General features: G+C 46.1%; 1 protein-coding gene across 3 annotated transcripts in view; it reads left to right on the top strand.

Annotated features, from left to right (window-relative positions):
- The first annotated feature begins 11458 nt into the window (after positions 1 to 11458).
- Positions 11459 to 12578, top strand: part of AEBP2 (AE binding protein 2) — a 45009-nt gene continuing 43889 nt past the window's right edge. For all 3 annotated transcript variants that reach the window (XR_006103924.1, XM_042466617.1, XM_042466616.1), the window contains exon 1: positions 11459 to 12345. Coding sequence is in view for 2 of the 3 variants with exons in the window: in XM_042466617.1 (XP_042322551.1) it covers positions 11534 to 12345 (812 nt within the window). In the remaining variant the exon portion in view is untranslated. The remainder of the gene's footprint in view (positions 12346 to 12578) is intronic.

The raw sequence follows: 12578 nt of genomic DNA, 5'->3' as shown, positions 1-12578 counted from the left end.
GACCATTGTTTGAGAAGGATGGCAATGTTGTTCCCTTCATATCCTTGTGTCCAAGTGCGTTCCCTTCCCTCCTCCCTAAAAAAGCAGAGGAAAAGAAGAAACACATCTGCATGTGCTCAGAGATTATTCAGCTCCGTATGTACTTCATTTGCAGAATGCCCAAAAACTGTTTCTGTTTTTTAACTTATTTCATTGTTGGGTGCAGAGCTTGTTAACCCTTCATGAACCCCCAGTGAGACTATGCCTGACATTGTGTGACAACTACAGTAACTCTCTGGTTACTTGTTAGGTTTATGCCCTGCCTTCAAGAAGTTTATGTTTGACTGTTGGTATAGGTCAACACAGTCAACAGGTGCAGACTATTTATTAACTTGAATAATTTCCATCATGAGAACTTTTTAATTTTCTTTCATGTTTAAAAAAAATACTTGATTTTTAGACAACACAAACTAATCATTTTTAGATAATGTCACAGAGGCATTCCCTTTGCTGGTGTATTCCATGTGTCCTTTCTCTCCAAATGGGAAAGCCACTTGTGTGATGCTCACAAGCTTTAGAAGTGATTTTTACTTTTTTAAGATCTGCTCATTGATCAGTAAGGGTACAGTTAAAAGTCTTCACAGAATGCCAAACCGACTTCTTCCACCCCAGTGTCTTCTGGATGTGTTGGACTACCATCATTACAAATGGCCTATATTACAGCTGTGATCATTTATCTCCATTTTTGCTTCAAAGACCAGCATATGTCTCATCCATTTTATCTTCCTAAGTCTGGCAGCGAATGCAGTAGTAGTTAGATTATCAGACAAGGAGCCAACACCAGACTTGGTATCAAGTCATTTCGTTGTGTTGCCTTGAAGGGAGCTGGCTTGAGGGGGAGTTAACCCAGTCAAAACCGAAGCAGTATATTTGCTATTTACAATAGAAAGTAGGTTAATGCCCTCATCTCATCCTGATAGCTCCATTCCATTTTGCCCTCTCCCCCCCCCCAAAAAAAATAACCCTGAACACCTGACCATGACATAACATCTAAGTTTTGTACAAGGACTGGGGAGACTCTCCCAGCAATGAAAGTGATTGGGCCAATCACTCTCCTCAAAATAACCTACCTCCCAGGTTTTTTGTAGGATCACAATGTAGGCAAGGACTTGTCTCTCAGGCTCCTAGGGTGGAAAGGAGCTATAAGGGAAAGTTTAGCGCCTGTTGGCGGCACAACTTCAGCTGACCCTTGAAACATCTTGTTTCAGCTTTAAACGGGGCTACCTCTGTCATGGGCCCTGTTTGAGTCCTATGGAAGATTAGGATCACTTCTTCAGAGGTTGAGGAAAGTTATTTTTCTAGGAGTGTAATAAAAAAACATTATTTTTCCCAGCTGTTATTATATCTGCCAACAGTTTGCATTGTTAAGGCACTGTATTAATAGCAGGGCAATGCATTATTTCTATAAAACCTAAATAGTGCCGCACTGCAGAGTTAATGCAGCGTGACACTGCTTAATTGTCATGGCTTCATTCTACAGGTCTTAGTCTGTTGCAGTGGCCATTCCTAGAGTTGGTGTCACCCAACCGGGTGCCGGGTGGGTGATGGGGCCTGCCCTGCCCAGCCACCAACCTGGCCAAGACCAGCAAAAGTAGCCACAGCACCAATGAAAAGTGTGAGGGGCAGGCAAAGGACACTCTCCCCTCTTCTCTGCCGTCTTGTCTCCTTGGCCAAGAGAACCAGGGCAGAAGAGAGAAGGGGTAGGCACTGCCGGCAGCACTGCACCCTCCAAAGCAGGAGGAGGGCCCAACTGGGTGTCACCCCTTTTCAGGTTTCACCCCCCCCCCCGCCACAGACCCTTAGTGAGGCCATGCTTTGTTGTGGTCCAGAGCTCTCTGACAGAGAAAGTAAATATCTCACCAAAACTATCAATGCCCGAATTCATAGACATGAGCCATGGAATCAAAGGGTGTTCAAAAAACGTTAATTCTGCTGTGTGGGTGCAGCCTCCCCCCCCCCCCCCCCTTGGAAAATACTTTATTTAAAATATTGACCAAGGAACCAGAATCAAACCAAAACTAACCAAAACAAAAACAAAACACCAAATTTGAATCCTTATCTGTTTATCTGAAAATGAGTTAAAGGACAAGACTGAAGTCCTAACTATATGGATGCTATAGAAGTTTATGATTAAGTATAAAACTGCATCTTCTGCCAGATCTCAGGGACTGTTGACAGAGTGACAGGCTAGCAGAATGGATTGGCTGGCTAAAGCTCTGCCGGCAGAAGAACCAAAGAGAAGGAGAAAGAGGAAACAAGAAAAGGGATGGGGGGGAGTGTGGAGAGGTGCGTTTTGCCATGTTACAAGCTCCAATGACAACATAAAATTAGAAAGGTGAGAGAGTGTTGAGACCTGAGTAATTTCTAAGACACCTAGTAGGGGGGAGTTTAGATTCACACAACAACAGCTGACACTGGAGCATTTTAGCCAGGGATAATTGGGCTCTTCCCTCAAGCAGATCCAGATTGTAATGTGAGAAAAATTAAGTGTGAAATGTGCCGGGGGGGGGGTGGGGAACCCTCAGATAATCCAAGGACACGTGAAGGAAGGAGCTACCTTCCAGAACAAAATTAGAGATGGTAGCCTAAACAAACATTTTGTTTGCTGACTAATAAGCACAATAGCTTTCCGTTCTCTTTTTCAAGCTGAAAAAACATTTCTTTCATTTGTCTGTGCAAAACCCACCTCCCAGCCATGACTTAGTGAATTTCCCACACTTTGATGTATTTCGAGAGAGGAAACAGCCAGGCTAGATTAGGCTGGAAATCACCCACTTTCTCAACCTTTTCACCTTGAAAGTAGGCCTCTGTGCTGGCTTATCACTCTTGGACACTCCTGCTCTCCCCCTCTCCTCTACATCCCAAGCCCCCCAAAAGTCCAAATCATCAGACTCAAAATGGGTTAAGTTTTGTTGTTTCTCTAACTTTGTTGTGTCTCAAGGACGCGCTCGTTAACTGTCACAGCAGCAGCTCAATCCCAAGACCATTCCCAGTTTGTGCATCAAGGAGATTTAAGGAGAGGCTGAGAAAACTATGGCTGTGGAGGGGGTGGCGAAAGTGGAGCCTGTAAGAAACCCAGTTGAGAAGGCCCTATAGGAATTGAAGTTGCTCATCTTCTCTCTCTCTCTAAATGGCAATTGCAGCTGCTGCTTTCCAGCAGTTTGCCTCTCTCCCTCCTTTCCCTCCCTCCCGAGAGCTTTGTCCTCCTGCTGTTTGCCATTGTCCATCCAGTTTGGGGTGAAAGCTGGTGTGTGTTGATGGCTGACAGGATGGCAACCTTGCATAGCAATGCAGTTGGCTCCCAGGAGCTGTTTGAGGAGAGCCCACATGGGCTGGGATGACTGTCAGCCCAGAGCGTCAGGGCCTGCAAAGAAGAGTGTGTTTGGTCACTCCCTGCTGTTAAAAAAAATATAAAGTAAAAAACCAGAGAACCACAGAACTCTGGGGAAACAAGCAGAGGGACCTTCCAACAGGTGTTGGCCACCAAGTTGTCTTCTACCTGCAAAAGGACTCCTCTTGCCCCCACTTCTGGTCAAGCAAAGGTTCCTCGATTCCAGGGGACATCCACACTCATTTTTTACCCCGAGGAGATGTGGATTGCCACGCTGATGTATGTCGAGTGTGTGTTCCCATTTGTTTTGGGTTCGCAAATCTCTTCGAGGTCTTGAACCCTTGTGTTATTCACAGATGCCATCATTTCCGGATAAAATGGAGCCCCTCCCTCCGTTTGAACGATACAGAGTGATCTGATCCGATTCGGGAGCTTATTCACATTGAACGATGCAGCTCTTACGATTGCTTTAATGAAGGCAATGTACGTGCCCTTTATATGCCAAGATAAGCAGCTTGGGGGCTTGTCTCTGTACGGTGGGCCCTCCAAATTGCTGAGGTTAGGGGCACAGGACCCAATGAAAGTGGGGGGAAACCCCACATAACCCCCCCCTTTAACCTCTAGGAATCTTTAGGCCCTCCAGTGCAACTCAGTGGTCAACATCCACGATAACTGCCATCAAGTTGATCTGGTGATCTACAAATGACTTGAATAATGTTTTTTAAAGTAATTTCTAGGTCTCCACGCATGAATTGTGGGAACTTTCCGCAGATTGTCCTGGAGGACTGTGAGATTCCTAGAGAGCATGTGTTTATCAAATCCGTGATAATCCCGTCGCAAAGTCACAGGGCCAATTGTAGTTCAGGGGATATCGATCACACTGGCGTTTTCCTGGATACAGTTGAAAGATTTAAGATGTAGGCTGAATGTGTGTGTATCTCATGTGTCTGTCAACTTACGTGTTTCTCCCTGCTTCCATTCTTCTGTTCTGCAACTGTCGCTCTGCTGCCTACTAAGCAGGCAGCAATCATGACTTTTTTCTCCAAATCCTTTAGTCTCTCTCGCGCTCAAAGAAACCTGGCTCCCAGCCCATGATACTGCTACTCCACTGCCTTTCTCTGGTGGTCTCCCCTTCACCCACACAAGCTGCCCTGAAGGTCGGGCGGAGGGGTTGGTATCTTGCTATCTAACTCCTGCCAGTTTCACGTTCTATCTTTTCCCCCAGCTATCATCTCTCTTCTTTTGGTTTCCAGTTACCAAGTTAGGGGTTCCCCCCTCCTTTTTGTGTTGTTTCCCAAAGAAAAGTGAGTGGGGGGGATAGTGGGGGTCTCCACCAACCATCAGTGTTACTTCCAAATGTTGGGAAATTCGCTTTGCAAGGGCGTGTACACCTTAAAACCATTTGTACTTCTTCTATACAGTAGGCCCCCTCCTTACGCGGGGGATCCGTTCTGGACCACACCACCTGTCTAAATTAGAAGTAATGGGGCTCTGCCCCACGCATGGCACACACCCCCTTACTCTTATGCCAGGGTTTCCGCGTGGCTTTTCAGCATATGCTTACGCATGCCCACATATGACGCAGCGCACTTTCCAATATAACTGGAATGAACTCCAGATCTGGGATGAATTAATTAAGAGGGTTTTATTTAGAAAAAGCCGAGTGCAATCACACCGAGCAATAGCAGTTCACACAGCATCAGAGCTAACCAAATATGGAAACTAGATGGACATATGGAACTAGAGTTTGAGGGCTTTGCAGGAAGATGATAATGACCTGTCCAATGAGTAGACCACGATCATGGAGTGGGCTGACTGGGGTCTGAGGGCTGCTCAGCTGTATACACAGAGGGGCAGTCTGGGTGGAATATATGTGTTCTGTGAGCATACAGAAGCTAAAGTTTCTGAGACCCCTACATGTACCTAAAATCTTGTCCCAAATGTGGGCTGTCTTCAGGTAATAAAGGCTGGATGTCCTTTCCTAGGAAGTCAAACATGGGATTCCAGACTGGTTGATGGCTTAAATTTTAGTGTGACAAAAACACAATTGGATCAGAACATCCCCAAGATGGATGCATAGGGAAGTGTTGGCTGGAAGCAAACAGGGGCTGGTTACTGTTTAGGGTGCAAGGAGATCCTTTTTGTAAGGAAATGCCGAGGTACCTGGGGGAAGGAGGAACTTGAGTACACTCATTTGGTTTGATTATCTAAGACCTGGATGTGTGCATGTTGGGATCACACTCCTTTTCTCTGGGACCTGACCTAGTGTTCTGAAGGGCATCGCACTCTCAAGAAGTGCTGTCTCCAGATATGACATATGAAAAATGGGGACTCTGAATACAGCGCTCAGTATGCAGGGCTTGCTAACATTGTTATAGTGCTAAAGGGTATTGCCTAAATACCCTAAAGGCACCAGATCCTGTCTGATCCTGGAAGGGCTAAGCAGGTTGGTGGCAGTGAGTATGCCCTGAGGTTCTTTTAAAAAAGGATGCTAACATCATATATGCAGAAATAACCTTAATGAAGAAAAGTCTTGCAATGCAATTCTATGCAGGCTTACTCACAGTTGCCTGCATTAATGGTACATCTATATATAACACTGCCTGACTGTTTTGGATGGGTGTAGACTAGAAATAAAAGATACTGTGGTATGTGGTGTACTTTTTCTATTATGGCCTCTTTGCATTTGCTGAGCTTGCAGTATGGGCTGGCATCTCATTACCTTTGTTTGAGAAGATTTTGTTTCCTTAACAGCTCCAAGATATTTGAGTAAGTCTTGGACCTCTCTCACTGTATAGGTGGACATCTGCTATTTGCTTCTCCTTTTGGATAAAATCCAAACCATCACTGGTTTCCCCCCCACTAATCTGTGTAGACCGAGTCAAGCTTGCATGATTGATAGGGTCACTGGCAGTTCAAGGTGTGGAAAAGGGCCAATTCCAACTGGCTGGAGAAAACTGACACACAGAAAGGGGGTATTCGGATCCAAATTAACTGGCAAGGGTAAAACGAAACCATGTGCAGCACGGAAGATTCTAGAGGCCCTACAAAGAATAGTCATTTGTGCAACAGTTAGCATGCAGCTGGAAGGATTTCATTATTCACTGTTAGTACACAATCATAGAATCTACAGCTGGAAGGACTAATCTAACTCAGGCAGATATTAGCAGTCTAGCTTGTCTATCTTCTATAATCGGTGTTATGATTGCATACCGCATTTGCTCACAAAACAGATACTGTTGTAGGCTGCTGAGTGAACTGCCGAGAGGATTTGTACCTTTCACGACTGTTAAAGGGGAATTTCAACAGGTGTTGCTGGTACCTGGTGGCATGACAACCCTCTTCTACCCAACCCAGAAAGATGCCAGAATCTCTCGTTTTAATCTGCGCATCATTCATTGGACCCAACTGATCCCTGCATTGGTTCTTACATTTGTGTTACCAGGACTGATCATGTAATTCTGATTTTTTTCTGAAGGTGTTGTTGCAGGCTGCACCCATATTGCTCCTGGGTGGAGAAACTGTATCTGCGGTCTACATGATTTCCAGTCCAGCCTGCTGACTCCTCCTGGGCAACATCTCCTCCCTTGCCACCATCTGCATCGTCATCTCAAAAATGAGCCCAGCCGTGTAGTGAAGCAAGGTCTTGCAGAAACTGGAGCACTGGGACTTTTTGATTTACAGGAAGTAGAGTCATCTGAACCTCAGCGCATTCAAATTTTCCCATTCTTCTCATATTTTAGTTTTTAGTAAAGAAAGGGGATTTCCAAGCCACGTAGTCATTTCCATTTTTGTTAGCACTAGAGTGCAGTGTCTTTGTTGTTGCTGCCTTCAAGTTGCTTCTAACTTATGGCAACCCTAAGGCAACTTCCTCATTTGGTTTCCTTGAAAAATTTGTCCTAAGAGGATTGCCATTGGCTTCTTCGAAGGCGTGAGATAGTGTGACTTGTCCAAGATCACCCAGTGGGTCTCCATGGCTGAGCAGGATTTGAACTTCAGTTCTCAAACCCTACAATCAAACTGGCTAGGGGCGGAAATTGGGTGGATGTGCCGCCAGACCATCTGTGGCTGATTACACATTATAGAAGTCAGCAACTTGCCTGCTTTTTGGACTTGCCTGGGAACATGGCTATGGTGACCATCCTGATGAGCAGTTGCACTACTCCTACTTCTGCTTTAACTCCTCTTTTCTTCCTGACCTATGCATATTATCTTGAAAGGCTGTCTGCCAAGAGAAACAGCACTATATCTGGTCAGATCCGTTTAGTTTCTCTTCCAATTTGAACCAGCCTGAGGAAGCATTCTGAAAAAACCAAACACTCGCCACATTTGTACATTGCAGTGATCCTGATAACAGAATTCTAGCCTAAATACTCTAAAAGACACCCAGCCTGTTCACTCTTGAAAGATAGTGGCTCATCCTGGTTAGTAACTCAGATGGAAGACTCGCCAATGAATACTAGATGCTATAGGCTACATTTCAGAAGAAAGGTCTGGCAAAAGTATCCCTTGCATAAAAAGATCCTATGAAATTAATGGGGTCACTGTAAGTTGACAGACAGCATGAAGATACCACACACAAGCCTACATCTTGAATCTTTCAACTGTATCCAGCGAAAACCGCCAGTTGATCGATATTCCCTGAACTACAATTGGGCCTTTGACTTTTGCGGACTGGATTATTTCACGATTTGTAAACACATTCTTCTAGGAATCTCTAGTCCTCCAGGACATTCTGCAGAAAGTTGACCACAAAGTCATGCTGGAGGACCTAGAAATACTTTAAAAAAACATTATTCAAGTCATTTGTATATCCACCAGATCAACTGTATGGGCAGTATCGCTGGATGTTGACCACTGAGTTGCACTGGAGGGCCTAAGATTCCTAGAGGTAAAGGGGGGGTTGGTATTTGTGGGGTTTCCCCCCACTTTCATTGGGTCCTGTGCCCCAACCTCAGCAAATGTGGAGGGCCCACCGTACAGAGAACCAGACCCCAAGCTGCTTAGTGCTTGGCATATAAAGGGCAGTACATTGCCTTCAGTAAACCAGGCTGAAATCTCTGTGAGTATATTTGAATGCATCTACCAGAAATCAGATTGGGACTTAATTTGTAAAGTGGCAGAGCACTTTCATGCAATAAAAAGCAGCCTTTTATAACTATTTAGTGTGTTGTTTTTTTGACTTTAAACTCTGCCTTTGTTGAGTTTTGGACAAAGGAAACCGGCCTGCATTAATTCTCTCTCCTTTCTCTCCACTTTCTCAAGTCCTCCACATTTTGTAGAGATGCTGCAATGTCTAGTTTTGGTACTATAGATTATTATTTTAGAAATGGGCTGTGGAAAATACATTCTGGACGCTCACCTCACATTTATCCTACGGAACTGTTCTTAAGTGGTTTCATCTTGTGACCTAAACCATTGATTCCCCAGCACCAAAATGGAGGACCAAGTAGTGTTTTGAAGAATCAAAGAGAATTGTCTTTGGGAAAAGAAACCCATCAACAAAAAAACCAGAGTGTTCATGCTTTAGCACTGTCTTCTGAATAATTTAATAACTTAATAATGTAAACTGAATTAGTTCATGCTCAAATTCCAGCTTAAGTCACTTTCATTAAAAGATCAATTTTTAATGCCTTCTTTTCATTAGAAAATTCTAACTTAATGGTTTTAACTGTTATCCTACTTGAGTAAAGAAGATCAAATTGAGTGAAGAGAAAAGAAGAAAGCATAAGGAATCAGAAAGCCTTGCACGCAAGGCTGGACACATTGGAGGTTGTCTTATAAACACAGTACACAAACACACCAGTCATGTGCGGAAAAGAGAATTCATTGTGAAACCAGGTTACGTTCTATGCACGGGGCTGAGAGTAATATCATAGCCGTGAGGAAATGGTAACTGCTAAAAAGAGGTTGTTGTTTGAGTCCTCATTGGCCAGGGTCTCGTCTGACATATCGGATGTGTTTGAACAGGAGGACATCAGCGAGGAAGTAGTCTCATTCCTCTTTAAAAACACCTACATGCAACCATGAGCCCATAGTACCATATTAGGAGGCCTCTTGTCGATTGAAGAACAACCCACTATTGCATCCTGAAAGCCCTGTTGCTTGAAATGTAAATGAGTGAGTTTACGTTGTCCGTTAATTATGTCTTGATGGACGCTACAAAATGGAGTAGAAAAAAACTTAAGGTGTACTTGGGGCCAGAAAAAACACCCAACCAGACTTTTGATTTTTATTGTATTTGCTTTCAGTTTAGCTGCTCAGGACCTGAGAGATGGCTTTGGTGGAGAGAAAACAACTCATAAAATGGATTTCGCTTAGTCTTATGTTTGAGCAGGAATGAATGAACTGGTTGTGGTAGGAATGCACACGCGTGTGAATGGTGAGACCTGTATACTCAATGGTTGTTCATGAGGCAAGACTAGTGAACCAAGAATACCATATATACGCCACTATAAGTGAATAAATTTATGCCCCAAAATTGACCCAAAATCTAGGCTACTTCATGGGTCATACACTAATATTGGTTTAGAAAGGTCTTGAAAGGAGCACTGCCTGACGGTCTACTCTTCATGCCTGAGGCAGGAATCTGTGTGTAAAAGGGGTCCCCGTCCAATTTTAAAGCCTTCTCTTCCCATCAAAGAAAACACCCATTAAACTCCCAATTGCTTCCCTTCTCACATCCAGTGTTATAAAACCTCTCCTCAGCACTGGATTGTGTGTTAGGTGGTTGGGAGTGGTCAGAAAACGAGAGGAGGGACGGAAGTGGTATTTTACCCTTCCATTCTTGTAGCCTGTTTTATCCTGATTCCCACAGGTCCTATCAAAAAGCCATGATTTTGACCCTGAACCTTTTGGCTTGATTCTGCCTCTAGGACCATTTGTTTGTCCTTTGGGCTCTCCAGGGATCCTCAACACCTTTCCAGCACCACATCTCAAATGAATTGATTTCTTCCATCTGTTTTCTTAACCATCTACATCCATACTTAGTAACAGATAATACAATGTTTTATTATGACTGAATATTTGTGCTCAGTTTGTGTATCTTTGATTTGGGGATCTTTTCTACTTCTTTCATAGCTGTCCTTCCCATTCTTAACCTTCTTCTGATTTCGTGGCGCAGTCCCTGTTCTACAATGTTTGATACAAGGTATGAGAATTCTTTATACTATGTCTATTTCCTCATTGTTTAGTTGAACTGTGAAGGTCCTCGCGTGGTCATTATTTTTGTTTTCTTTACTTCAACAGTAGGCCTGCTTTGCACTTTCTCCCTGATCTTCCTTCTAGATGTTCCAGGTCGTGAGGTTTTCTGCTATACTATGGTTCATCTGCATACCTTCGGTTGATATTCTTCTTCTGTTTTCACTGCTTCTTCTGTGTCCAGGCCTCTGTTACTATAATCTGTTTGCATTAAGTTGAACAGATAGGGAAAAAGCTACAGCCTTGTCTTACCCTTTGCCCACTGGGAACCATCTGTTTCTCTGTCTTCTGTTCTGACAGTAGCCTCTATCCTGGTATTGTACTACATATGAGTATATCACGGATACAACTTTTAAAAACAATAAAAAGGTGAGCCAGACTCTTAGACAGATGACCTTCCCGATTTTCCTCTCTATTCCTACTACTCATTTCTCTAGCCAAGCCTGCTTTCCTACAATACTTCTGCATACAAGCTGAACAGGTAGGCTGAGAGCATGCGACCACCATTGCCTCTATTACACTGTCCCTCACCAATTTGCAGCTTGAGATTTATGGATTGGATGATTCACTGATTTGATTAATTGTCCTCTAGAATTATCTGGGTACTCCAGCAAAATCTATGTAAACTTCAGTTGCCCTGGAGGACCTAGAGATTCCTAGAGAGGCGTCCTCTCAGGTACAAAGGTGGTGTTTTTGTTGTTTGTGGACTTTTTCCGTATTCAGGGGGCCGTGTGTGTGTGTGTGTGTGTCTGTATACATACATACCTCCCTTCTCCCCTCCCCGCGTACGTGTCCACCCCGCCTCCCTTTTGTCCCCAGGCGGCCTCCGTAACCCGGGCGTGCGTCCGCGCATGCGCACCACTCCCAACGCAGCGGAGGCTCCTCCCCTTTTGGTCAGTGAGTGAGTCTGCGGCGGCGGCGGCGGCGGCGCTGCGTGAGTCTCTGAGGGAAGCCAAGAGCGCCATGGCGGCCGAGATGAGCGGCGTGGAGGAGCTTGTCCCTCTGCTGCCGTCCTCCTTCGCTGAGGAGGAAGAGGAAGAGGTCGAGGCGGCGGAGGAGGCCGAGGCCGAGAGCGAAGCCTCCTCCTCCTCCTCGTCGTCGTCACCGGCGGGGATGGAGGCCGAGGCTCCTGCGGCGCTGATCGGCGAAGGGGCGGAGAGCATGTCGGAGCCCAGCCCGGAGAGCGCCAGCCAGGCGGGCGACGGCGACGACGAGGAGGAGGAAGACGGCGACGACGAAGACGAGGACGACGAGGAGGCCGAGGCCGCCTCCTCCTCCTCTTCCTCCAGCGGCTGCTGCAGCGACGAGACCCGCTCCCTGAGCCCCGGAGGCAGCGAAGCCGATGCCAAGGAGGAGGCCAAGGCCGGGCCCAGAGCCATGGGGGGCCCCGGCGGAGGAGAAGAGGAGGAGGAGGAGGAGGAGGAGATGATGATGATGCGGGGCCCCGCGCCTGGAAGCGGCCTTGGCGGGGCGGAAGGAGCAGCAGCCGCCGCCGAAGGAGAAGGAGAAGGAGGAGAAGGCAGCGAGGCCGGGGGAAGCAGCAGCAGCAGCAGCAGCGTCTGCAGCGGCGGCGGAGGGAGCGGCGGCGACGAGGGCTACAGCACCGGAGGGGGAAGCGGAGGGGCGGCAGAAAGAGGAGGAGGAGGAGGAGGCCGAGGCGGCGGAGGGAGTACCTGCAGCGCCTCCTCCTCCTCCTCCTCCGTCGGCCGCAGAGGGAGCCTGGAGATCTCCTCCTCCGACGGGGAGCCCCTCAGCCGCATGGACTCCGAGGACAGGTCCGAACGGAGCCTCCTCCTTTCTCCCTCTCTTTCTCTCCTATCTTTTTCTCTCTCTATTTTCTCTCCTCCTTCTCTCTGTCTCTTTCTCTCCTTTCTTCTCTTTCTTTCTTTCTCTTTTTCTCTGCTGTCTTCTATCTCTTTGGCTCCCGTCTCCCTTTTCCTCTCTCCTTCTCCCTTCTCTCTCTCTCTCTCATCTATCTTGTTGCTCCTGTCTCTCTTCCTCAACAGTG

Source organism: Sceloporus undulatus, chromosome 5, assembly GCF_019175285.1.
Source record: "Sceloporus undulatus isolate JIND9_A2432 ecotype Alabama chromosome 5, SceUnd_v1.1, whole genome shotgun sequence".
NCBI classification, from domain to species: Eukaryota; Metazoa; Chordata; class Lepidosauria; order Squamata; family Phrynosomatidae; genus Sceloporus; species Sceloporus undulatus.
The sequence above is the reverse complement of the archived record's forward strand: the minus strand, read 5'-3'. Positions and strand labels throughout refer to the sequence as shown.